This window comes from Vanacampus margaritifer, chromosome 1 (genome assembly GCF_051991255.1).
Source record: "Vanacampus margaritifer isolate UIUO_Vmar chromosome 1, RoL_Vmar_1.0, whole genome shotgun sequence".
Lineage (NCBI taxonomy): Eukaryota > Metazoa > Chordata > Actinopteri > Syngnathiformes > Syngnathidae > Vanacampus > Vanacampus margaritifer.
The window spans coordinates 59056601-59083856 of record NC_135432.1 but is presented as its reverse complement, the minus strand read 5'-3'; the positions used below and the strand labels follow the sequence as shown (position 1 = coordinate 59083856).

Genomic DNA, 27256 nt, shown 5'->3' with positions numbered 1-27256 from the left:
TGGGTCTATTTTCGTGCCTAGTGCAAATCTGGCTCGACGCTTGGAAATAAATCTGCGCAGGGGCAGGCTGGATTTAGTTTTGGTATTTTTTGCAGATTCGTGCAAGCCCCACCCAGATCGTACATTTCTGTGTGCACTCTGCACTACACTTGTGCTGGGCATGAAAATAGGACCTTAGGGTGTTTTTGATGCTGTCAAGTTTCTCAACGGGTCACATATGACAGTTTGTAAGGCTTAATAATTGTTGCATGGTTTCAAAGGGGTTGTCCACTTTATCAGCACCTGTGTATGAAGTGATTCTCCTCCAAGTAGCGGCAACCACGTGCAATGTCTCTGGCCATCTGCAACAGCTCGTGCATGCTGAGAGAAGGCGCTTGTCCCTGAAAGAAGCACAGTTCACGTTAATAATGGTGCAACACGCATAAAGTGAGGCGCGGGTGAGATGACGTACGCGTTGAGGCCTGTTCTGCCTCAGGAAGCTCTTCATGTCACCTCCGGTCATCAATTCCAGCAGGATGAAACGTGGCAGGATGTTGAGACTGACGCCGATGCAGCGTACGATGTTCTCGTGGTTGAACTTACTGCAGGTACACAGAGTCATAAAAAATGTTTTTGTTGTTGTTGTTTTTAAAGAAAACTAAATTTCATCTTGGTGTAGCAGTGATAAAGCAAAAATGTTGTATTAGTCCATCCATCCATTTATTTTATTTTCTTCTTATCCTCATTAGGGTCGCAGGTGAGCTACACTCTAGACTGATCACTAGCCAATCGCAGTATTAATAATAATGTGGTAAAAAAATTATTAAAAAATAAATGAATATATAAATAAATGAATTAAAAATGAATAATAATCATAACAATAAATAATAAATAAAATAAATAAATAGATAAATAAATACATTGAAAATTTGGGTGATATCTTATAACATTCACATTTATTTACAGTTTTAAATGAAAAAAAAAATCATTAAACTTTATTTCTACCTGAACAAAAATGTTTCAAATAAAAAGTGTGATGTCTTGTACCATTCAGCTTTTGTTCCATTGTTATTTTTAATTTATAAAAAATAGTGTGCCATCTTTCAACGTTATTTTTCTGCCCGGTGCAAGTCTAGCACGGTCTAACTGTGCATGGATGGAGTTTTCTTTCTTTTGGTGTTTTCGTAAACACGAGCAGGTAGAAATGGGTGTTTGCGCCATTATGGGAGTGAACACAGCCAGCTTGTTTCCCTAACAATAATAAACATGCAACAGGCCACAAATGGCCCCTGGGCCAGACTTTGGACACCCCTGAGATTGACTAGCCACCAGTCCAGTGTGTCACCAAGGCTCCAGCTTCAGTTACGTCAATACAAATTTTGATAAATGTACGCTTCCTGTACGGTGGTAAGCTCATGCGCATGTGCATTTTGTTTGTTGTATCTTTTACTGCAGTAAGTGTTTTGTTCCTAGCTCCCCAAATAAAACATAATTTTAAGCTTGAGATATATTTGCACCAGCTGATTGGCCCACCAATATTCAAGACCAGCAAAGGGGGAAGACAAAGGTATAAACGACATACCTTGTCCTTATGCCGTCCTTGTCACCCCAAAACAAATTTGAAGCTGTTATTTTGCGAACCATTTTTTGTTGCTTTAAAACCACGTTGAGAAAAGCAGCTTTATTCAGAATAGGAACACGGTCTTTCCTCTTTCAAGAAAGACAAGAAAGTAAGGAATAAAACATAAAAAATAGAGTTCATCCTCAGTTTGAGAATATCCACTAAAGCCGCCGCTAGATGAAAAAAAGAATAAGAAACAAAACAGACCCGGTACGGAATCATTTATAAGCTAGTCAGGTTTTCTGCTGGATGGCTGTTATCTGCAGAGCTGATCATTTCGGTGTTTTGAGACAAGGAGGAACACATCTGGACGGGTTGAGTGGTGAGAGGATGGTTTCTCTCACAGGCGTTCATTTTGACACTCAGGTCATGATTAGGACAATGAGCCGTGTGCTAAAAGGTTATTCATACAAAGACATATTATTTGTCTGTCTGTATATTGGAAAGGAGAATGTACACCACTTTATTTTCAGTGTACATCTGCTTTAGACTGATGTTTCATATCACGCTCTCTAAAATAAATATAAAATGAAAAATTGCCTGAAATGAATGCCAATTTTCTATTCTTCTAATTTCTACTTCCTGATCAAACGCCCACGAGATGTACCAATACCTAGAAGGCTAGATATCGGCCCGGAACCAATAAGTGGGATCAGTACTTGCAAATCTCAATTTGTTACCAGTAATTGACATACTGTCCTTACATGGTCAAAAGGTCATTTGCTTTTTCTAACCTTCACGGATGATTTTGCAAAGAAAAAAGGACGCGAGTAGAGAGAGATATAAAGTCAACTGCGGTTGAGATCTTTTACAAGCAGTAAAAAAATAAAAAGAGGCTTTTTTTGTTGTTGTTATCACTTGTTTATTTAGATGTATTTATTTTTGTTAATTCTCAGTAAAAGCACTATATAAGTTAAAAAATTATGCATGCAAAGATTTTTTTGTACCAAGTGATCAAAACAGGCATTGTATATAATTAACAGACAACATATTTTTTCACTTTTTACTTTAACTGAATCACATTACATAGTATGTACTTACTTTTATACTTAAGTATAGAAGTAGAATCAGTGCTTGGACTTGAGTGCTTTTTAGACCAGCATCTGTACTTCTTAAGTAACAAGAGTGCGAGCACTTTTGCCACCTCTGCTCGCAGCAAAGATGTCCTGACTGTTAAATATTGAATGTTCAACCTGGCAGTTTCTGTGTGGCCTTGTATTTTCCCCACATTGTGTTATGATGTTGTCAGTTGCGTATACAGTTACTATGTCAATATGATGGCAATGTATACAAATTGTCAATTTTTTGTGGTTACTATGTGCCTTGTGATGATGATGTATTAGCCACTCCCAGTTTGCTAGTCTTATGCTGTTACTATGTACCTTATGTTCATAATGTATGATGGTGATGTATTTACGCAGTTTGTTTAGTCTTATGTAGTTACTATGTCCCTTATGATGGCAATGTATGATGATGAAGTATTAGCCACTCCCAGTTTAAAGTTAAAGTGACTGATTGTCACAAATGCATGCACTTTTTATCTACAACATTAACGCGCACTGATCCCCCCCACACCCCCTTCCCCATGCCTATGAAAAATAAGGCCAATAAATCATTCTATCACACACTTTACATCACAAAGGGATCTCCAAATGTCCAAAAAAAAAAGAAGAAAAAAGCACTGGCTGATTAATGAAAATGAGCTCTATCTGCCAAAAAGTCTTCTGCGTGTGTACCTGGAATGAATGTACAATACGCGCATTCATTTGATCAAAACTCCCATGAGGCGGTTCGAGCACTGACAGGAGGAGTATTAAGACCCAATCTTTATGTCGTTTGGCGGATGGGAGCAAAGATGAGCGCAGTGGCGGACGTACAAGTCATTATAGCGCAGAAGATAATCAGTCAAGCTCACATTAGCAAAGCTCCCACTATGCACAGAAAGGCTATTAAGGGGAGTGCCTGTGAACATGAAACAACCCTCAAAGGGTTCATGCTGATGTTGGACTGTAGCTGGAAGGTGACGGATGCGTATGGAGAATAAAAACACGACATGTAGCTCTGCAATAATTGATGAGGCCAAGTAAGGACAGATACTGTTATGTAAAGCAGAAGTATGTGATGAGAAGCGAGTGACAGAAGTTTGGAGAGGAGAGGATGATCTTAATGGCAAAAAATAGCTGGAACAGCCTTTGTTTTTTCTTGATAAGTAAACTGCCACGCATTTGCAAAATCACAGATGAGCTGATTTTTTTGACAACCTATCCATGTGTGATTACGCTGACGCGGGATGTGTACCTCATAATCAGCGCCTCCATAAGGAAATCCATTTCATCTTGTTCCGAGCAGATTTCAGGAAGAGTCTGCGGAAGAGAAAGAAGAATCTTCAGGTGAGCGTCATTAAATGAAATGCATCGCTTCAATGTGTCTCCTCTGCACGTGTGACCTTTGCATGAGCAGGAACACTCCGCTGAGTGGATTATGTGTAATGAACATCACTCCCGCTGATGAGCTGTCATCGAGCGTTAAGTTGCACATTGTGAATGGTAGCTGACCTTTATGGCCACCTGCATGGGGCCGTTATCGGCGTTCATCCCGAGGACCTGACCCTCATACACCTCACCGAAGGCGCCGTGGCCAAGAGCTCTGCAAGTACAAAGCGCATAAAAATAAAAACAAGCAGGGCATTTAGAGATTGCAGAAGTGGTTCTAAGAAGTGGTTTTAAAAATCGAACTCATTACATTTCGTTGAAGACAGTGTTTCCCCCAGAGTTCTATATGCCTGGCGGCCCGTCAGGCTATGCTTCAAGGCATCCGCCCCCAATTAACTATGTCAGTGATCAGTGGCTTCATTAAGGCTATTATTGTAGATGTGCTGAGACACCCCCAAATAATTTTGTGTTAAAATTCATAAAAACAAAACAAAACAACCACTGATGAACATTCAGGGCCCTTTCTTCGTAGGCAGGTGCTGTAGGTGTCAAAAACGGGCACTTTGTTACGTGATTTAGGACCCAAATCTCGACATGCTGAGAGAAACCTCAACATACTGACAAAAGTGTCATTCAGTAACTCTCGCTATGGCAACGCACAATTCTATATAATAGAATAAAGGCCTGTATGACAAAATAAGAATGACTAGACAAACTAAGAGTGGCTAATACATTATCATAAGCGACATAGTAACTACATAAGACTAAACAAACTTGGGAGATGGTAACACATACATCATCATCATACATTATCATAAGGGAGATGGTAACTGCATAAGGCTAAACAAACATAGTTAACAAATCATCATCATCATACATTATGAACATAAGGGACATAGTAACAACATAAAACTAGACAAACTGGGAGTGGCTAATACATCATTATCATACCTTATCATCATAAGGCACATAGTAACCACATAAAATTAGACAATCTAAGAGTGGCCAATACATCATCATCATGCATTGCCATCATATGGGACATAGTAACTGCATAAGACTAAACAAACTGAGCGTTAATACATCATCATCAAACATGATCATAAGAGACATAGTAACTACATAAGACTAACCAGATCAGAGTGTCCGCCCTGAGACTGGGAGGTTGTGGGTTCAATACCTGGCCGGATCATACAAAAGACTATAAAAATGGGACCACCCTGCTTGACACTCAGCATTAAGGATCGGAATTGGGAGGTTAGATCACCAAATGATTCCCGAGCGCGGCCCCTGCTGCTGCTCACCGCTCCCTCAGGGGATGGGTCAAATGCGGATTTCGCCACACTTAGGTGGGTGTGACAATCAGTGGTACTTCAGTACTTGAACTTTAAACTGGGAGTGGCTAATACTTCATCATCATACAACACTTAGTAACCACATAAAATTTGACAATTTATGAGTGGCTAATACATTATCTTTATACGTTGCCATAATAGGGGACATAGTAACTGCATAAGCAACTGACAACATCATAACACAATGACTCCATGACCTACTGACCCAACAGCCCAACCTAAAACACAATCATAACATGCATCTTCATTCCGGGGCAAGTTCATCCCATTTGGGAATTTGGCAGACCGCGTTGCACCTCTCTGTGTTTTCTGTTCGACCACGGGAGTTTTCTATTAAACGCCCCTGGCACACATGACAATTTATTGACAGAAAGCAAACTATACTTCAGAACAGTTAAAAGCCGGTCTAAGTTGTGGTGCACGTTGCGCAACGCAATTTTGGTGGATTTGATTCTGAGCTCTGTGGACATGTAGTGGATGTCATTGTATTTGATTCATAAACATGATAACAGCGTAGGACAATCCTTCTGAATCATTATAGGAACAAATTCATTGAAGGAATTATATTATATTATTATATTACCTGAGCAGTGTGATGTTTTTGCGCGGCACTTCCTTCAGCTCACTTAGCGCCGAGGCCTTCCCAGTGAAGCAGTAGTTGGGGTTGTAGTCGGTCATGATGGTGGACGTGCGGATCTTACTCAGCTTGTACTCGGGGCTCTGCAGGCGGCGACTCACTGCTTGCAAATCATTTTTCCAGCGATGCCACACTGGGGACAATAGCAGAACAAAAGAACAATATTTCAAATGTATTTACAGCCAAGAAAAGTTCCCTTGTATGGAATTTGGAAAAGGAAGCGGTAACACAAGCAACCCTTGAAAACATTCCAATGCAAATACAGTGAACCCCCATTTATTGTGGGCGATACGTTCCAGACCCACCGCAAAGCCACGTTTTTTTTTGAATGACCTTTTTAAAACACATTTTAAACTTAATAAAACAGCCTTTTCACAAACATAATTAGCAATATAGCTAATATATGGGGGAACACTGTACTGCCACTTTCCACATTATACGTAAGGGATGCATATGCGGGCGCTCCTCCAATGCTACAAATCCTCGACTACACCACGGAGCTGGGACTCACCCGCCGCGGCCCCGATGCAGGTTGGTAGTCTGCCAGGGAGGGGGACGTTGCGTGCAGGTAAGAGGTGCCGTCGAGCCAGCGCCCGGTGCAGATGCGAGGGTCTCGAGGGAGGGGGGGGGGTGAGGATGAGGACGGAAGAGATGGAGGGTAGAGGAGGTGAAAGGAGGAGGAGGATGGTGAGGAGGAGGTTGGGGATGGAGTGGAGGACATTGGGGAGGGGGGAGGGGGGGGCAGGGAACAGACTACCTCCCTGCATGGGGGAGAGCTCAGGTGAAGAGATACCATTAACCTGTTGAGCTTTGCTTTCCTTTCATTTCCTCATTTAAAACAAAATTCAATTCAATTACACAAGCAGACAATAAATATCGTCTTTCTTTGTGTATTTTTATTCAATGTCACACAATTACACACTGTGTCATTAGCAGTTATACATAAACTGTGTCTAGATCATGACTCCTTGTGAATATGTACAATCTCACGCTCCTATTTTAGTTCAATTTTCATATTATGTGACCCTTTTATACAGTATTAGCAGCAAAAGCAACATACAGTATATTCACTGGCCACAACATTGGAAACACCTGATACCATACAAAAGCTGTATAAAAAATAAAGCTTTATAAAGATATACATTAATAATAATTCTCTTTTTTTTTGGGTTGTCATTTTGTAGCGTACAACTCTGCACTACATCATACTAAAAAGTGGTTCCAATAATTTGGTTTCATCGTTTAGCCACATACTCGTAAATAAAGCATCAGAAATTTTGCATAGTCTATTAAAAAATAAAAAAATAAAAAGATTTTGTATTGAATCTGTCATTGCATTTTTTGGGGGGACATTTTATGTATCAAAACCCTAATAGCAAATAGAATAAGGTGGCCGGTGAGTGTACAGTGGAACCTCCAAAGACAAATACCCCAAAAGTGGTACAATTTGGACCACAATTTTCGAACAAATATGCGTAGGAAGTCAATTAAGCATCACCATCATCGCGTGTGCCCTTTTGAAAATCCTCAATTTAGTGAGCTGCATTAATGAAGCGAAAATGTAACGACCATAGACCAGGAAATGGCAAATGTTGTTATACGGGAAAGCCCCTGTCAACATAAAAATAATTTAGCATGCAGATGCTAACGTAAATACACTTTCACTAAAGCAATATTTTGAAAAGCCCTTCCTCCCCTTTATTTTTGTCAGATGTCTTCAAAAGTTGTGTAGCTTATACTTTAGAGTAAATAATTCATCCATCCATCCATTTTCTTGGCCGCTTTTCCTCACTAGGGTCGCGGGGGTGCTGGAGCCTATCCCAGCTGGCTTCGGGCAGTAGGCGGGGTACACCCTGAACTGGTTGCCAGCCAATCGCAGGGCACACAGAGACGAACAACCACACTCACATTCACACCTAGGGACAATTTGGAGTGTTCAATTAACCTGCCATGCATGTTTTTGGAATGTGGGAGGAAACCGGAGTACCCGGTGAAAACCCACGCAAGCACGGGGAGAACATGCAAACTCCACCCAGGAAGGCCGAAGCCCGGACTCGATCTCACGTCCTCTGCACTGGGAGGCGGACGTGCTAACCAGTCAGCCACCGTGCTGCCCGAGTAAATAATTTCAGTTTTATTATACAATGGTTAACCTTTCCTAAAACTTATATTACAGTTGAAGAATGTCAAAATGCAATTTAAAAAAGTGACACATACAACTTCAGAGGTTCCACTGTGTTTATAAATAAAATGATGGTTGCTTTTCTAGTTGATTTGCAGTTTTCAGTTTTTAAAACAAAAAAATGGCAAACAGATAGAATGTGTATATTTTCTCCTTTGGGATCAGCCAAAGTCTCTTTGGTTGACTATTTAATAGCAGGTTCACCTGCTTTGCCAGCGTATGGCTTTTCCATACATCCATCAAACCATGAAAACGAAATTTATTATTCCCTGCTGTAGCCCTCCCAACAAAGCCAAGTCATACGGATCCATAGAGATTGACTATAAAAAATGATTTTCTGCCAGTTTCTCTGCAGGAAAGTTTGAAAGGTGCATCAAATGCTAACAGTGGAATCCCTCCCTCACTCTCTTAAGCAGCTACATACAACTGTACATCGAGGTTGGTGCTGGATATATGCTACAAAAGTGGGGAAAATAATCTGGCGGTGAGCATATAAATTAACACATTGGCGGCGTAGTACAATAATAATCACAATCAAAATGCCTCAGCAGTGTTATCTGATCCATTGATTTTCTCACTCTTGAAAATATAATTCAAAGGACAAAGATGATGTTAATTCCCTATACATTCCTATTTTAGCAATTTTATAGCATAATCAGTAAAGCATCTTGGAGAATGTGGCATTTTGCAAACGGTTCCGATCTACACTTACAAATTATCAATGCCCGTGGGTGCATGTAATCCAGAAACTGTCACGTAAGACAAAAATAAAAGCTTTTCCCTCCTCTTTTGTGAATCACGATCAGAACCACATCCCAAGCTTGGAAACCGTCAATACAAATCCCAAACTTGACTTGTTCATAGAACATTTATGGCATTCCTATTTCCACATGGTAACGCAATGCCCTCATTCTAATGCCACTTTTTCCTTGCATGACTTGTGGCTGAGATTCCCCTTGAACAACAATTAGCTCAAGACTGCGTTTGCTCCCGTGGATGCGCTCACAGCCGATGAAAGGTGGCGGGCACCGCGTCGGCGCAAAACTGCACGAATCTCTTACTGAGGATGACGCCGGCGCAGATCAACGCCATGCCGCTGACGACGGTGGAGGTGACCACGGCCAGGATCAGCGTGGTCGACATTTGGCCCGGAGGTGGCGGGACCGGGGGAGCTGCGAGATGAAGAAGGCAGCAGGGTCACTCCTGTGTTTATTGGACGCAAATACTAAGGAATCGTGTACCGTACACGGTTTCATTTCCTCACCGACGACATCGCAGGTGACGTTGTCCTTGGCCAAGACCTCGTCGTCGTGGCACAGGCAGAGGATGAGGTGTGTGTCTTCATCCCGCTTGCAGCTCTGAGACTGGCAGTGGCTGCAGTTCAGCTGCACTTTGATTTCACACTCGCCGTGACTCTCCATGGCTTGAAGAAAAGCACGAAACAAAAGTCTGTTCAGTACTGTAATTATCATTATGTTTTTTTTCACATATGCAGGCAGATTGGCCAGGTCATCTGTAGATTGTTTTTTTTTTTTTTTAAATCATAATTTTTTTTTTAAAAAAAGCAGTTCATATTAAATAATTATGATTTTTTTTTTATTTTAATAAGAAAATAAAATCCTTCATTTTTAAATATTTATGTAATATTACTGATTGCACATTTTTTATTTATTTACAATAAATATCTTAACACATTATTTAATAAATAATAAGAGATGTTCAATAGCATTTTTTTTTCCCCAGACAAATGCTAGATTGGATGTACGCACTGATACTGGATACCGATACCTGTTGCACTTTTGAAAATTTCATTCCACACGATGACAAAAAAATTGTGAACAGATGTGCCGATGTGTCAAAACGCCACAGTATAGCGCCAACTACTGTGGAGGAGGCCAGATTTTTTTTTCTGCCTTTAGTATCAGTAGCTGGTATCGGAAGCTTCCACAAAACAAGGTATCAGTAGATGCCTATCCCTAAAAATAATTAAATAAAATGTTTAAAATGCTTATGTAAAATGATTTATTACATTACTGTTTATTCCAATTTATTATGTACAATAAATACAATTATTTAGTATGTGTTTGTGTGACTTTGTGAAGTCTGCCTTTTGCCCAAAGTCAGCTGGGATAACAGTACAGTATTAGCAAGATGGAAAATTGATAGATGGATCATTACTGAATGACATAGTATAAATGATTGAAGATTTAAGAACGCATTTAAATAATGAATACGTTTGATGCAGATGACATCATTTAATTGTTTTGTTTTTCCTTGAATCGTACTCCTAATGCCTTTCATGTGCTGTGGACTCTTTAAGTTGACGATGAAGCATTGAAGCGAGGGCAAGTAGCTGCATGAGGTTGTGAATTAGTCGTGTGCCACCCACTACATAATCAGAGTCAGATGGCAAGTTCTCAAAAACAAAGCTCGGGCCCACAAAAAAACAAAACAAAATGAGCAAACATGAGGGTGTGAGACATTTCACAATCTTCTCCAGGGGTATAGCACACATTTAGCTTGGCTCCACTCTAACATATTAAACTCACCTGCCAGAGGCTGCAAGTAAATTTCCCCATTTGGATTAATGAAGGAGATCCCATCACGACCATCTGCTTTGATGTCATCCGTCAGCGCAGCGTCACCACCTGTCACAGAATTGACAATTAGATATTAAATATAAACTGAAACTTTATCAGTAAGTAATAACTCAATACGTTCACCTCTGTAGCCGCCTCCCCCTCCTCCAGCCGTGCAGGCGCCACCTCCCCCTCCAAACCCGCCATAGGTGGACCAACGCAGTTTGAACTGGGACAAAAGACAGGCTGCACCCCCATCAGCACCCTCTGACAGGGACTTGCCGGCCACCAGGTAGGAGGTAGGAGAGTCTTTCCAGCCTCCGCCTCCACCTGGGAGGATACCAACATCACACATACTTAACAAATCATTATTAGTTATGTTAGTTACGGGGAGGTTACAAAAGTACAAACAAGCTTTTTGCTTTTCGCTGAATATTTGGCACTAGTACTGCTGGGCAGACCTCCTGGTGTTCCATTGAGAGGATTTAGCAAGTTAAACTGGCGCCAGAGGCAGAGTGCTCTAACTCTAACATATTCAGCCAGCAAACTGATTCTGTTTTCTGCTCTTCCATTCAATTACATTCCCAGAAAAGACCAAGTTTCATTCTTGTGCAATTAAGAGAATCACATGGCGCCAGTGGATAATTGGATGGTTCATAAGAGTACATAGGGTCAAATGTAACTAATGCAGTGTGTGCACTATACAACCCACAACAATATGCAAGTCTTTCTTTTTGCCAGAACATCCATACTGTGAGGAAAAAAGATCTGAGCAATGCACAAACAGGTCATCAGAATTTTACAGCAAGAGGATAAACGATTCAAATAATGGATGGATGGATGGAAATCATTGGGAAAAAAAAGAGGCTTCCAGCTGTTTATTGCCACGCCACACATACTGTGTTTAAAAGCCACAACTTTGATTTGCTGCTAGCTAGCTAAATGCTAACACATAATAGGAAACACATGATATGAGCTAACAAATAGCATCTGTGTGGTGGTGTTATTGTCCTTTAGTCTTTATACTCTGCAAAGATGACTAACATTACTGCGGCAGGGCATAGGTGGCAAATCCAGGTCCAGAAAGTAAAAACCCCGCCACAGTTTGGCTTTAGCACCAGGTGCTAGCTAGCTAGCTCCCCAGGAGCTCGTTTACCTGCTAGAGAGTTTTTACTCTCTGGACCTGAATTTGCCACCTCTGTAGTGCAGCTTACTAAGGAGCTGAGACTGTCTCTATGTATAATCAACCATATATCTTACACTGCCCCCACGTGGCCAAGTGCTGCACAGCAGAAGGAGCAGCACAATGTCTATTAAATTGAAACAAACAAATGGAGCAAAAACTGTATTTTTTTTTTACATTTCATTTAATGATGCCACTGCTGTAAGTGCAATATTATAGAGTACTATTTTTCTTATTTTTAAAAAAAAACATGACAACCTTTTTTGTTGTTATTTTGGGGTTGACGGTAAAATGAATTAATAGCATTTCCAAAAGTCGTAAAGTAGTATGAAACTCAAAACTGGGGTCTTAATTTCGAGGCTCTTTGCGGAACCCATTTTCTAATTAGATTAGCAAGTGATCCCAAAAGGAAAAAAGCCAGAAGTGACACGGAGTGAATGACTCTGTGGTTACTTGTCAAAATATTGAGACTGCAAATTGTTATGCATCTTTTAAATTAAATAAGGTATGTGCTGTAAGAAATCAGTGTTTATGGTTAAAGCTAGGAACAGTTGAGATTTTTTTTTTCCCTCCCACCTTTCTCTCTCTTTTGTACCTCTCTCTCCTTTGACAGGCATTAATTATACAGATTGTTGGTGAACCTCTGTGCTGCTGAATGCCATTGCTTTTGTATTTGCCACCCATTATGTGTCGGAATGCATGAGAAAATCGAGAATTGCGGTAGAATACATTGCCGATGTCATAAGATTTGACAGCAATAAAAATACCATAAAAATATTTTCTAACCGTGAAATGAAGTGCAGTGACCCAAGGTTTTTTTTTGTTTTTTTTTGGGCCATACTAGAATAAAGTGTAAATGGACATCCACTACAGTAGGTGGCAGTGGCACACAAATTGTTATAATAATTAAATGACAGCAACTAGGTTGCCTTACAAAGCCAGAAACATCGGTTGGCACCAATCCACAGCATCCAGACATCTTTGGTATAATAACTAATTTACACTTAACAGCGTATAAATGTCTGCTGTCCTTATCATGTGATATGTCAAAAAAAAGAAACACACTCTTGGGGCCAGCTGTGCATAAAAAGCAGCCTGAGTGAAAACCTGATTTGATTTCCATTGATTGTACGGCTAAGGAGGAAGGAATACATGATGTTTAGAGTAATTCAAGTTGACGTTTCAGAACCTGGTCAGAATGAATGCAGCTAAATTAGAAGATTTTTTTTTTTTTGGGTATCGCATCGGTCATACCTGCAGCACCAGTTTGGCCATTGGTGCTGGGTGCTGCTGTGCTGTTCTCAAACTGCTCCAGCGATATCTGATCCAGACTGGACTCTGGGTCTTCCATGTAGGCATTTCCTCCTCCGCCGGCCGCAATCAGCAGAGGAACCAGCTCATCGCCTTCCATCTGATAAGACAGCATCAGCCAAATCATTTGGCATGTTCGGCTATTTACACGCGAAGTGCTGCTTCGACCACAATTTTAGATAACCTGAAACTATCCAATTGAGATTTTTTCAAATGCTAAATACTAATGCTCAGGTTTGAATGACACTGCCAAAGTGGTATACATTCAACAACATGAGGATAAACTACTCTGTATCATATTGAGATGTGGTTCTAATACTTCACCCAGCCTGTGCTTATGCACCATGAGGTAACCGCCATTTTGGAGACCTCTTCCAGTATAATGCAGTGTACTATTAACTAACTATTTAACTTCAACCTACAACAATAAAACATATTTGGAGCGCCACCCGGTGACCCGTCAGTCCTCACACTCCCCATTCGACAGGTTGAAACTGTAAAATGAATTTTGTCAAATGCAACGGCAATAAAATCTTTATTTTCCATTCCATATTGTTAAATTAGCTTTGTATAGGAGGCCATTTTACCTAATGTGCCTTTTTGTAACTATTTGGTGAAACTGGAGTTACTGTTAGGGGCTAGTTTGTACCAACTTTCCAGGGTCTGATTATGTTTGAGGGGTTGCAATTTCCACCACTAAAATATTTAACCTTTCATTGTGAATGCACTTTCAAAATTGGTTGAGTTTTCAAGCATATTAAGGCTCTTAAAGAGGCTATTATTTTTTTTATAACAATAAAAACAGTGACTCCAAAAGGAATAATAATAACTAGAGAATGCAATTCTGTGTAAATTGTCTCTGAATGCTGAAGAGCTGCCGGCAAACTGAAATGTTTCGGAATTAATAGAATGGAAGAAACTCGACGTTGGAATGGTTTGAATCAGTCAAGAAATGTAGAAGACGGAACAAATGATGAAAGTATTTCATTATTTGGGAATGTTATTGTGAAAAATTGTGACTATTGGAAAACTGAAACTGGTTTAATTTGTGCTCTGAATGAGCTGAAGAGTTTGAAGTTGAAATGGTTTGAATCGGTGCATAAACGTGGACGAGGGAGGTAAAGATTATTTGGGTAAAAATAATATTTTAATGGCTATCAAAATGTTCTTAAAGACAGCTATTAATAGTTAGACTGGTTTGATTTGGTCAAGAAAAGGAGGAGAAAAACGTGTAAATATCTGTATTAATTTGTGAAATGTTGTAGAAGATGATCTTTTTTTTTCTTGAATGTACACTCCAGTGGGTTTCTTTTCATGTGAATAATGTGGAATTGTGGGAAAACCGATCAATTTGGAAAATGCAGTAATTTGCGGAATTTTGTGAATAATTGGAAGTTTGACGGCTTTTAATTTGTTGAAGAATTATGGAAGTTAATCACATTGCAAAACAAACCAAAAACTTCAACCTTCCCACAACAAGTGCATCATCGTTTCCTCATTTCAGTAAGTCCTTGTAAATGTTGCTGTAAATCAGCAGCAAATGTAACCACACTTTATGTCACCTTAAAGATGAAGGTAGCTCCTCCTCCTCCGCCTCCCCCTCCAGACCACTCTGTGCCAGCTTCCCCCCTGGTGTCGATCACAGATGACTCCCCAAGGCAGATCTTCTGCGTTTGGGAATTTCTCTGCACCAAAACAAGACATTCGTATCATTCATTCCAATCTAGGTCGTCATCTTGTCTTCTTTTTTTTCTTCCATTCAAACATTTTCATTAAGCAGTTCGCCACACTCACCCCCGGGCACGCGTCCTCTCCCTGATGGCCGACTAAGATGTAAAGTAATTCCCCTTTCTCCAGAGGGAACACAGCCGATATGAAGATGCCGTGGTTGCGCTTGTTGTGGTTTTTGGCTCCTTTCCCTCCTGCGGCGCCGTAAGCCGAGATCCTGAATGAGGGAATGATGCGGACACTTAATGCCTCTTGTGAGAAGTGGCAAAGTGATGACCTCAGATACGAGTTGAATTTGTTCAGTGACCACACTAATTAATAAAAACACTTGTACCTCAAATCATCCTTTGTGGTTGAAATGAATGGAAATACCATTTACCCATTCCAGCCTCCCAAAAAAACAACAAAAATGTACTATAAAGTTGCACTTTCTTAAAACATACAGTGCTGATATCATTAAATAGAATGTAAATAAATTAAACCATTTTTGACAGGTTTTTTTTTTGTGCTTCAATTCAGTGTATATTGTGCTGCCGCTTCTGGTATGTATGACTTGGACACTCAATAATATTAGTTGTTCTTTCCAGAGGATAAATAATATATGCCTTTTAGTATTGTTGCGTGAGGAATATTTTGCAAGCCACATGACCGGACAGGCGTCCAAAGACAGCGGTTCTGCACCGGCCGAAAACAATCAATCAAATTCGTCTGTCTGCGTGACGTCGTCTTCATGAGCAACGTCACTCTTTGGCGCAAGTAGTTTCAAAAGCGGCAAGCTTACTGATTTATAACGCTGTTCGAATATCAAAAAATGACTCATGACACCATGAATCTTCAATTTTTTCCCGCAACAATGGCATAAGTCATTCATTACTGTCTCTCTTTGGCTAGTAGCCATGTTTGATCTCCGCAAAAAAAAAAAGAAAAGAAAAAAACTTCAACGAGTTGCTTTTTTCCCATGATCTGTTAGCATTAAGCAAATAGACTGCAAAACATTTATTACAATTTATACCTCTCAGGCAATGCCAATATAGCTCTTGTACTGGCTCTCATTTGAGTGTACATGAGTACCGAATGTTGTGATGGATGGTGTACCGTATTGGTCATTAAAAAAAAATAAAATAATAATAATAATAAAAAAAAATAAATGTATCATCATTATCATGAGCTGTTGAACACACTTCCAGTCACTTACCGACAAAAACTAATAAACATAACTCGTTTGCACTGTATGCTGTGTGAATGTGTAAACAGACACAATCCAGTCTGCCCAATCAGAAAATGATGTTAAAACAGCACAGAATGTACTCTGCCGCTTCTCATAGTACTGTTCATCGTGGTGAGCTGACATCTGAGACTCGCATAAAGCGACATGATCAGCTCATCAGAGTTCTCACAATTGCACGTTCACAGCAAGGCCTTATATTCTTGCACATGTACGTCTGCGTTGCAAGACAAAGCCCGTTATTGGAGCCCAGGCACCCATTTCACATTCGAAATCTCATGGCACTCCACCAAACAAAAATATTACAAAAAGGATAAATGATGCTGCTTATCTCATCTCAATTTACTGACAAATTGTCTCTTAATTACTGACTGCTTAATTGAATAGAACTGATGTCCTCGCAGGAGACCAGGACTTATTCCTTTGTATGAATTGGCAAACAGGTGGCTACAAAAGGTTTATTGTATCTTCTGCCAGTTAATGGAAAAACATTTACCGTATTTTTTGGACCACAAGGCACATTTAGTGAAAATCCTTAAATCACCATCCCCCCCCCCCCCCCACACACACACACACAACAAAAAAAAAACAACGGTATATTACGCCTTGTAATCAGGAATTTAGGCCTATAGATGTTGGCTTTTTTATTTCATTCAAATTCCTCTCTATTACGTTCACGTTCTCATTGAGATCTAATGGCTAGCAGGTGTCTATGTTTTTGTCATGCCGGAACTAAAACTACTTCCTGTTTTCGTGTCTAAGAATCATGGGAAATGTAGCCCTACTAGCCTTTTTTTTTTGTTTTTTTTGTGGAGAGCTCAGTATTGTTCATTCGGTAATTTTACCGATTTCATCATCATTGCTCTCTGTTTTTTTTTTTTAATTATATATATATATATATTTAAATTCTTTTTTATTTTAAAAAATATATATATATTAAAAAAAAAAAAAAATTGTAGCCCTACTAGCCTAATGCTACGGTCGCCAGACACACCCAACGCGAGCCGAGCTTTTCTGGCGGGAAATTTCCAATGTTACGTTGGATAATGGTGAGTGCATCAGCATGTTACAGCTGTTGAACCGTCAACCAACATAGCAGCGAACTAAAGTAAGCGAGACATGCGGCGCTACACGTAACCTAGCATAGCCGCGCTAAAGCTATCAAATAAACACAAAAATAATAACCCAGCTTTATGTATAAAAATATTCATTCATTGATATTGCGCCTAATAATACGCACCCCAATGGTCTGAAAAATATGGTTACTGTTCCGTTTGTCACTATATGTTGCCGGCATGGAAAAATAAACAAATAGATAGTGTGTTTACACACTTTTGAAGTGCCATGTGACTTACAGGTATCTGTTGGTGGCAGGGACCCTCCACATTTGCACCCCCTTCAAAGGTCCTTCCTTCCCCACAGTCACGCTGACATTTTTGTTCTTGTAGGTGCTGTCACACTGAGCCTGGGTCGGCCCGTAGGGACCGCTGGCGCCGCACGAGTTGAAAAACCACGTCATCAGAGACACTTCTAGATGACAGTTGGGGAGGCAAAGACAAGAATGTTCTGCTCTGTGGTTTTTAAATATTCCAGGAGGCACCTGAAATGTGAGAGCTAAATGCAAATGCAGAATGGATTAAGAGTTCCTTTGGAGGCTTCATGCATCAACAGACACGGCAGCTAAACAATCCATTACAGGTTAATAAGATTTGTCCTTCATAATGGATTAGAAATGATGCGGCATGACGTTTCAGAAAATCACCTGAAAATGAAGGTTCTGCGAAGGGGCTAAAGAAATCTCTCAGGTCGGCCATCGGCAGGATAGAGTTGAGATCTGAGATGAGACGAGAAGGAAAGGTTTTCGTTAAAGGTGAAGAACGACAGATTCAATCTTTTTTTTTTCCTCAAAAGAAAATGGGAACATTAAATTGAATGACTGCCCTTGCAGCCAAAGGAGTCGAAATATTAGATATAACTCTTTGTAGCTCTACACTACTGACTGAGGAGCTGGTGGTTATACATGTTCACCCTCAAAATTACAATTCGATGAGGCAGGGCTTCTCAAACAGAATAATATGCACACACAAAAAATGATGTCATGTCATTTAGAAATACTGCATACTTTTAGCATACTCTTGAGACTCTTGAGGTGCTTTGGTCAAGTATTTAAAAGCGTTCATGATAATAATAAAAAAAAAGTGATGCTTTGAATGAGTTAAGTTTTTCCACCTGTGTCAAAGCAGGTTTCACCGAGAGCAAAGTCGTCCAGGGCGACATCAGCATGGCAGCCTTGGAGCCAAACAGCTGTCACCTTAACACGGAACCTGCGCAAAAACACATTCCATATGTGCAGGCTCTATCTGTACTGAACTTAGCTGAAGTTAACTGTATAGAGGACATTATATATATTTAAAAAAACACACACATCTGAAACTGCTTAAGTAAAAGTCAAACAACGTGAAACAATTGTAAAAATAAAACAATAGTTATAAACAACAAAACAGTAACAAAGCAAATCATTTAAAGATTGAAAACAAATGTGAGAATCGTAAAATGAACTATAAAGTTTATAGCTAGCCAGTGGAGGGTGGCCAGAATAGGACATATGTGCTATACGTGTTCTTTTTAAGAAGCGAACAGCAGCAATTTGAACCAACTGGAGACGTATGGGGAAGACAGGTGGACGCCAAATCAAAGTGCATAAAAGTAAATCAGCCAAGATGTGATGGAGGCAAGAATTACGGTTTAAACGTGCTGTTGTCATAAAAAGGGCTTCAACGTTGCCGTCTGCCAAATTTAATGGAGAACAAAAGCCGTTCTTAACTACTGCAGCAATTTGTCAACCAAAAATATTTGTTTCACTTAGTCATAGTGCATTTTAGCCAAGTCGGAGGATGGTGGTGGTTTAAGGGCCACTTTGAACACTCACTTCTGTTTTCTTCTCATTAAAATTTGAAAGGTTCAAAGCCATCCAGGCATTACATCTTCAAGGGACACTACAAATTGCTTTAAGGAGAACACATCTTTATTCATTAGTGACATATAAATCAGACTGCCACATTTTCGCAAGACGGAAAGTAGAGGCAGCAAATACAAAGGGAAAAGCAGGGGCCCTAAAAGTGAACCCTGTGGAACTCCATAAAGCAGCAGTGCAGAGAGGGACTCGGAACGACCTCTGTCTGCCAGGTCAGGTCGAAAAAACAATCTCGAATTATATCACTAATTCCCACATTGGTGTTGTAACCGAGACATTAAGATATTATGACCCCGAGTATCAAATTATTGTGCAATTAAGTCCAGCAGGACAAAACACGAATTGTCCACAGTCATTTACCAGAAACATTTTATTAAAAAAACCTTAATAAAGCTGACTCTGTGCTATGCAGTGTTTATCATCTTGGAAGGTTTGCAGGACATCATGCGCATCCAGAAATTACTTTAACTAGCACGCACAACTTTTTGCAGGATATTTTGAATAAAAGTTGGATACATCTAAAGTTGGCTAGCGCAATTTGATCTAGGCCAACCAGATCTTGTTTAAAACTTTGGGGGTCAAGACCAGAAGATGTTCTCGATAATTTCTTTAGAAGGCTTGATTTCACCATCCATAACGTCTTAAAATAAAGAAATAAGATAAAAGAAAAGACTGTATGAGTATATGAATATATTCCAAGTACCCATGACGAAGGTCTGGCAGCCGCAGGACAACATTCTCCCAGTCATCCTTCCACTGACCATGTCCCTCCCAGATGAGTGTGGCTGTGGAGGTCCCATTCTCCTCTACAGCCACCAATAAGGAGCCATTGAAGGGGCCAAACAGGTAAAAAGAAAAACGCATCTGCACAAAGAAATGTCATTTCAAACAAGGAGTTGGCATTTAAGGCAGTACAAGTCTGAATAGCAAACCTGGCAAATTCTATTGGAGACAGGAGGAGGGAAAAATTGGCTCCGAACAGATGCCTCTTGCAGGGTATGTTTCTCCCTGATCTCCAGAAACAAGAAGTGACCTGGGAGTAGGTAACAAACATGACAACTTAAATGTGTAATATACTGTTAGAAATCGAGGTCCAATTTTGTTCACTAATTTCATCTCAATATTTCCACAACCTCGCTAACTCATTGTTGAAGGGGAAGTCAACCCATTTGGGGGTGGGGGTTGGGGCTAATATGGTCTATGCTGCCCCACTAGTATAAATACGGTATTCTGTTTAATATTGCGTTAGTGGAATATGAGTTAAGCTGCGAAATCCAGAAATTTGATCAATATCAGAATACGGCCATTTTGGGTGAAAATGACATCACAGTTGCTCAGGTCTCAGGTAACAACCAATTACAGCTCACCTTCAGACAACAGGTGAGCTGTGATTGGTCGTTGCCTGAGTCCTGAGCAACTGTGATGTCATCTTCAGTCGACAGCAAGTGGTAAAATGGCCGCCTTCTGAGATGGATAAAAACGGCTTGACTTTGCTACATAACTCATATTCCACAAATATAATATTAATCAGAATGCCATGTTTAGACTCGTGAGGTCACATATTATTGTCAAGAAATGTTTAAGGTTGACTTCCCCTTTAAATCTGGGCCTGTTTAGAAAAACACAACACTATCATTTGGCTATATGGATGATAACAGGTGGATCCTAGTTAATTGCACCTTCTGCCATCTAGTCACTATACGCCGCTGGTATAGATAGATGAACAAAGATATTGTTTTTTGTAGGAAGTAAATAATAACCTTTAGATCAATGAAATGAAATTTCCACACAGTAGTTTGGTATCACTGATTGAAGATACTATCCATACAAATTTATCCATCTCTCCATTTTCTATACCAGTTCTTCTATTGAGGCTTTCAGGGTGATTGAAGCCAGAACCAGCTGACTTCTGCTGAATGGCAGTAAAAGACAAAAACAAAAAAACACCCTGGACTGACTTCCAATCAATCACAGAGTGATTGGGGCATAGAGTCAGCCTCTGTACTCATCCCTTGAACTCCTGCTTCATATCATTTCCTGCATACTTCGACCCTGCATTTGGATCTCTCTGAACAATTTTCCTCCAGCCACAGCAATATCTACCACATAGCAATAGCTATATTTTCATTATAAGCTCCTGTTGATCCACCCGGGTCCTCCTCACAATTACAGAACTAAACAAATGTGTTCAATGTGTGAGATTATTTGCTAAACGACATTATTGAAGTTTGCAGCATATGGACGAATCTGTGTTCTAATATTTTTTGTTAATGAATTTATGCTTCTAAGTTATGACACTCCTTGGCTTCTTTCTTACCATTTTACATGAATAAACAGAGGTGGCAAAGCCAGGTCCAGAAAGTAAAAACCCTGCCACAGTTTGGCTTTAGCCCCTTAGCTAGCACTGCTAGGAAGGCCTGCTAGCCTAAGCTAGCAAAGGGAGCTTGCTAGCTACCAGCTGGGGCTAAAGCCAAACTGTGGCAGGGGTTTTACTTTTTGGACCTGGATTTGCCACCTCTGTTAATAAATCTATCCACAAAGTGAATTCTGCTTCACCCAGTGTCCAAACTAGTTAATTGTGTGCCATTTGGAACGTCAAAACATCACATGTTAGAAACCTTGTAACCTGAGGACTTCATGTCAACGTGCCCTTTACATAATATTGCTTACCAGGTGTACTGCTCAGGGTGAGGCCCTGCGTGTCTTCTCTCCGCAGCAGCTCGTCACCGGCCACCCTCCTCCAAGCCGAAAGCTGCTTAGACACCGACCAACCGCAAGCGTCCTGCTCAAATGAGCAGTGCGAGCTAAATGGCATCAAACCTGAGCAAGACAGCGGATAGTCATCAGAGCTTATTGGAACAAGAGACCGCAGCTGCTACCAAGTCCCCCTCTTCTACCCTCGGAATTCTAATTTCCCAGCGGAGGGCGATGAGTGTTTTGCAAATTTAGATAGAAGATACATGCAATGCTTCCGGGGATGCTGTTATTGACATGTCTATTGCTTCTGTCGTCATCGGTTTTATGATTGTGTTTACGCATCACCACAATGGAATTAAAGCAATCATATATTTAATACAATTGATCTATTTCTGTGAAACCGCTTAAGCTAACACTGAAAATCTTACCAGTACCATAACTTAAAGGGATACTTATTTAGACATTTTCAGAAATTAAAAGTTAACGGTTTGCCTAGAATTAATTTTATAACTCCATTAATTTTCATGTGCAATTACTACATACAAAAACACATTTTGCCACTTGCTGCTGACTGAAAATGACATCACAGGTGCTCAGAACTCAAGTAACGACCAATCACGGCTCACCTGTTTTCTGAGTTAGGTCATGTGACGTTCCCAAACTGAGCCATGGTTGGTCGTTACCTGAGCCCTAAGCACACGTGATGTCATTTTCAGTCGACTGCAAGTGGCAAAATGTGTTTTTAAAAGGTATTAATAATGAAGTTATCAAACTAATTATAGACAAAATATTAACTTCTTACTGCTGAGAATGAGTCAAGCATCCCTTTAAATATTTTGTTTATTTCCCACTGTGGTTATGTACAGCATAAGAGTACAGTCATTAACTTGCTATTGTCAAATTATTGTCTAAATATAAAACCTTCATAATGCTTCATTAAAAAAAACTCAAATCTAAACTATTCTAATCATCATACTGTTATCCTGAAGGGTAAACGGTAAAATTTAATTGATTCCAAATTGTTTTCCATTTAGTAACAGAGCTTGCTTATTTTATTTTTTGGCATGTTGCATGAGAAATTAGTTAATAATTTTGTCAGCTAAAACGAGGCAGATAACATCTGAATATATACCAACAGGCACGTGCGCACATATTTGGTGGTAGGTACTCAAGCCCCTCCAAAAAAAGGCACCCATAGCCAACATTATTCACACAATCAAAAAAAAAAACAGTAGTAGATATATATATATAATTTATGCATTCATTTCAGTTAACACAATCCAACAACTTCAACAAACGTATTTACAAAGGAGGTGAATGGTAGCTATAGTGGTTACTAAAAGTCGAGGGGAAAATTCTTACAAGAATCCAAATGAATGCATGTGTGATTTCAAAACACTTTTGGGGGGATTAATGACGCATTCACAGTCATACAAAACCTGCTGAATGATCTGCTGGTTCTTATCAAAAGCCGAACAATTTAACACGGCTCATCAACAGGTAATGATAATGCTTTACAGCCCAAAAAATCCTTACCACAAATGAAGCCCTCATCCTCTCCTAAAGGGCAGTCAGTGTGGAAATCGCACACAAGATTTTGCTCGATGCAGTGTTCAGAGTGTTCACAGTAGAAATTATCGCCACAGTCCACGTTTGGTGGGACGACGTCATTCTCTTCATCTTCATCTTAGCCATGACAAAAAAAAGAGGGAAAAAAAGCATCCAGGTTAGACTGAAAGAAATTCTCATTTATTGAACTACTGTTTTATTTTTCTTCTCTATATGGTCTGTTTATAACATTAAAATGTAAAAATCTTATGAACTTGACCAACACGGTGAATAGCGGTTACCATGCAGCAAAATCGAGCCGTTTTTATCCATCTCAGAAGGCGGCCATTTTGCCACTTGCTGTTGAGTGAAAATTACATCACAGTTGCTCAGGTCTCGGGTAAAAAAACAATCACAACGCAGCTTCAGACAACAGGTGACCTCTGATTGGTTGTTGCCTGAGCCCTGAGCAACACTGATTTCATCTTCAGTCAACAGCAAGTGGCAAAATGGCCGCCCATTGAGATGGATAAAAATCCCTGGATTTTGCTTCTTTACTCTTACTCCAAAAATGTTATATTAATCCGAATGTCATGTTTAGACTAGTGAGGTCACATATAACATATTGTTGTCAAGAAATGTTTAAGGTTTGCTTCCACTTTAATGAGGATAAACGCTATAGAAAATGGAGTCTATGAACTCACCTGATTGACAGTCAGTGAAGCGCAGGGAGTCGAGCGCCACAGTGGATCCCTCCTGCACACATCCAGTGTAGCTCAGAGTCACCTGAAAGGGCTCGTCCACCGGGCCTATTCCGGTCTCTACTGCTTCCCATTCCGTCCTGCAAAATGAATTTAGTTTTTCATGGCAGCGCACAAAACCACAACAAAAGCCAATCCGATAAGGAAGTAGTGAACAAAAAGCAAGTGGGAAAGAAAGAAACAGAAGTGAGAGAAAAAATGAATCATCTTGAAAAGAACCGACATTTTTAGTGTGTGGATATCTCTCGAACTTTTTAGTTGGGAAAGAGAGACAAGTGGAAGTGAGAGTAGCTCTTAACTGTGGCAAAACTGAACATGAAACTGTAAAGTAACTCTACTCACTCAACAGGACTACTGATTAATTTATAAAAATATATAAAATGTATATATATATATATATATATATATATATATATATATATATATATATAAATTTTATGTGTTCTGAATGTGCAATAAAAAAATTATAGGTTTTCATACCTTTGTTAACAAAGGTGGAAAAAAATTTAACTCTTGAGAAATCGTTAAAATGAATTTTTTATGTCTCTAGGCGTCAATAACAGTTAATGAGTTAAAGTGAGAAATTGGAGAATGAAGTCAGAATTCTGCTAAACTTTTTTTCTCTCTCTTCACTGGCCCTAATCCTCTTCTGCACTTGTGCTAATCATAGCATGTAGTTTATCTACATATGCAACAGTGAAACGCCAAACAGAGAGCGTTTAACATCTGTCTAGTGTGTGCACAAAGGGATCGTTGAGTCCATTAGCGCAGACGTTGACCCCACCATCAAACAAACTTCATGCATATGCCCATCCATCCTTCCTCTGTCCAGAGAGATTACATAAATTCATTTCCAGAGTCTAAATTGAGAGAAAGGAATGCTTTTATCTGCGCCAGGGATGGCTGCTCTATGACATTAAATCAATAGCAAATACCTGTTCTTAGTTTGCAAACAATGCTTCTGACTTTTCCCCACATGGCATTCCGTTCGTTCCACACAGCCGCGAGGAACATTGCTCTCAATAAATTTGAGAACCCCAAAAAGGAAACTCATTTACTCTCTGTGGTCTTGTTTGGTCTGAAAGGCCGCATGGCCTTGTGCTGCATTAAATCCAAATTTGTATTCTCTGTACAGGGGGCACGTCAAATTGTGACGCACTCATTCACACACGCACGCACACTAATTAAATGGGCTAGTTGAAGAGAATAAACTATACTGACCGGCCACATCATCATAACCTCTTACAACCGCTATTAATACCCAATACACAAACTGTATCAGATTGCGCTTTCAATGGTAATAATGCTTAGTTATTATCAATCATTTTGGTTGCAGCGGTGGTGAGAAGTCAAAACAAGCAAGGCCTTCTTTCCTAGCCAGAAGCGCTAACCTAATATTTACAACATAACTTAAAATGTTTGTACCTTGAAAGCGTGTTAATGTACTAACCACAAAGTGGAAAAGTGTGCTGTGGTCTGACAAGTCCATATTTCTAATTATTTTGGGAAATTATGGACGTTGTGTCCTCCGGGCAAAAGAGGAAAAGGACCATGTGATTTAACTTTGCACTTTAAAAGCAATTGGGTCCAAAATAACCCAACAATGGGTTAAAAATGGACCGATCCTCTACTTGGGTCGATTTGACCCAACTTTGGGTCAAGAAATGTCTCCTTCAGTGTAAAACAACTAATAAATTTTGGTTAGATCCTTTACTTGGGTCAAAAAAAATGGGTCATTTTGTACAAAGCAACCCAGAAAGTTGGGTCAAATTGACCCATAAAGTGGATTGGTCCATTTTTGATCCATAACCGGGTTACTTTTGACCTTAGTGTTTTTAGCGTGTAGAATAAAATTTTTATATGAACGTTCCTGTGCTGATGTTACCACTCATCTAATTATCTGAATGTGTGAGGCCACAGCAGCTGTTTTAACATGCGCAGATACCAAATACTGGCAAGTTTCATCTCAAAGAGGGACAGGTGGATGAATCTTGGCTCTACTGTTACACTTCTGAGGCGCCAAGTTGGCCTGTGCAAAGACAGAGTGAATAAATTCTACCTGGAAACGAAGAGGGGAAAGAAACCAAATTCTGTGATTCATCTGTTTATGATAAATGAACTATTTAGTTACATTTCCATTCAGTTGTGAAGTTTTATAAAATGTATAACATTGTATGGGGGGAGCAAATGGAACTATAAAAGGGTGTCCGACAAAGCACAGTTGTCAAACTCATGGTGGAGCCAGATTTGGCTTGCCACAACATCTGAATTCAGAACTACGCAGTACATTTTGCAGAGTATATTTTACTCAAAGTATCCCACGAAAAATCTAGTAAAGATTTTTCACTCAGAAATTCAAAATGTTTTAGGCCTCTTTTTTGATATTAGCAAATAGTAGGAGTGGCATAGCTCAGGTGGTAGATTGGCCGTCTCCCAAGCTGAAGGTCGAGAGTTTGTTCCTCAACCCTTGTGTAACTTTTGTAAAAAAAAAAAAAAAAAAAAACTAATAAAATATACCTAAAAAAAATTATCCTTAAAAAGGTAAAACTTTACTAGGTTTTTGTCATGGGATAGGCCAGTTAACTCTTTCACTGCCAGATGTTTTCAGAAACGGGATGTCGCCAGTGCCAGCCGATTTAAGCATTTTGACTGATCTTTCAAGGTCCACAGAAAATGTTGTGTTTGGACTATAGAAACACACATACTACCAAATGAAAGATTGAACTCTCATCGTTCATCAGAAAAAAAAGTTTGTTTCTACCTTATTCCGTTCTTCAGTAATCAACAATAGAAAATGGTTAGTTTCACCGAAATGCTCTGTTTTGAAACAAAAAGCGGAGAAAAAGAGCTTTTTGTGAAACTATGTTATTTCATGCACTCTGGTGAATTCTACACTTCTTTTTGTCCATGAATGATGCCACAAACACCTAAATAGTGCTTTACTTCTGTAAATACACCACCACCAACAATGAAAAAGTGTTTTTAGATTGCAAAATACGTTTATTTCCATTCAACAGTGTCACAATTTGACAAAACAATTTCGC

General features: G+C 39.6%; 1 protein-coding gene across 3 annotated transcripts in view; it reads right to left on the bottom strand.

Annotated features, from left to right (window-relative positions):
- Positions 1-27256, bottom strand: part of ltk (leukocyte receptor tyrosine kinase) — a 50869-nt gene that overhangs the window by 5358 nt on the left and 18255 nt on the right. For all 3 annotated transcript variants that reach the window (XM_077557746.1, XM_077557729.1, XM_077557737.1), the window contains exons 5-24: positions 24156-24292; positions 23440-23589; positions 21877-22026; positions 20139-20239; positions 19910-20070; positions 18462-18556; positions 17995-18066; positions 17588-17762; positions 15074-15224; positions 14842-14964; positions 13223-13379; positions 10930-11115; positions 10756-10854; positions 9471-9629; positions 9268-9378; positions 5971-6157; positions 4156-4246; positions 3899-3963; positions 452-581; positions 283-380 (exon numbers count right to left, since the gene is read on the bottom strand). In XM_077557746.1, the coding sequence (XP_077413872.1) occupies positions 283-380; positions 452-581; positions 3899-3963; positions 4156-4246; positions 5971-6157; positions 9268-9378; positions 9471-9629; positions 10756-10854; positions 10930-11115; positions 13223-13379; positions 14842-14964; positions 15074-15224; positions 17588-17762; positions 17995-18066; positions 18462-18556; positions 19910-20070; positions 20139-20239; positions 21877-22026; positions 23440-23589; positions 24156-24292 (2598 nt within the window). The remainder of the gene's footprint in view (positions 1-282; positions 381-451; positions 582-3898; positions 3964-4155; positions 4247-5970; positions 6158-9267; positions 9379-9470; positions 9630-10755; positions 10855-10929; positions 11116-13222; positions 13380-14841; positions 14965-15073; positions 15225-17587; positions 17763-17994; positions 18067-18461; positions 18557-19909; positions 20071-20138; positions 20240-21876; positions 22027-23439; positions 23590-24155; positions 24293-27256) is intronic.